General features: G+C 61.3%; 1 protein-coding gene across 1 annotated transcript in view; it reads right to left on the bottom strand.

Moving 5' to 3' along the window:
- Positions 1–209, bottom strand: part of LOC103805166 (transcription factor Sp1-like) — a gene marked incomplete at its 5' end in the record, with an annotated part of 2,329 nt that extends 2,120 nt beyond the window's left edge. The window contains one exon of the mRNA XM_009077802.1: positions 10–209. Within this exon, the coding sequence (XP_009076050.1) occupies positions 10–209 (200 nt within the window). The remainder of the gene's footprint in view (positions 1–9) is intronic.
- Between the last annotated feature and the right edge of the window lie 78 nt (positions 210–287).

Here is a 287-nt window from a genome sequence, read left to right as displayed (position 1 = left end):
CGGCCTTGCCTGTGTGCTTGCGCTTGTGCCGCTGGAGCTCGTCGCTGCGCGTGAAGCGTTTCCCGCAGAGCATCCAGGTGCAGATGAAGGGTCTCTCGCCCGTGTGCCACCGGAGGTGTGCCCGCAGGTGGGACGTCTTCCCGTACACCTTCCCACAGCCAGGAATGTGGCAGATGTGCTGCTTCTTCTTCCCGGGGTCAGACGAGCTCCTGCAAGGAAGGGGAGGGTGAGAGGAGGGAAGGGGAAAGGGGAAAAAGGGGAAAGGGGGGAAAAAGGAGAAAAAAAGG

Source organism: Acanthisitta chloris, unplaced genomic scaffold, assembly GCF_000695815.1.
Source record: "Acanthisitta chloris isolate BGI_N310 unplaced genomic scaffold, ASM69581v1 scaffold3807, whole genome shotgun sequence".
Taxonomy (NCBI): domain Eukaryota; kingdom Metazoa; phylum Chordata; class Aves; order Passeriformes; family Acanthisittidae; genus Acanthisitta; species Acanthisitta chloris.
This window is presented reverse-complemented; position numbering and strand designations above follow the sequence as displayed.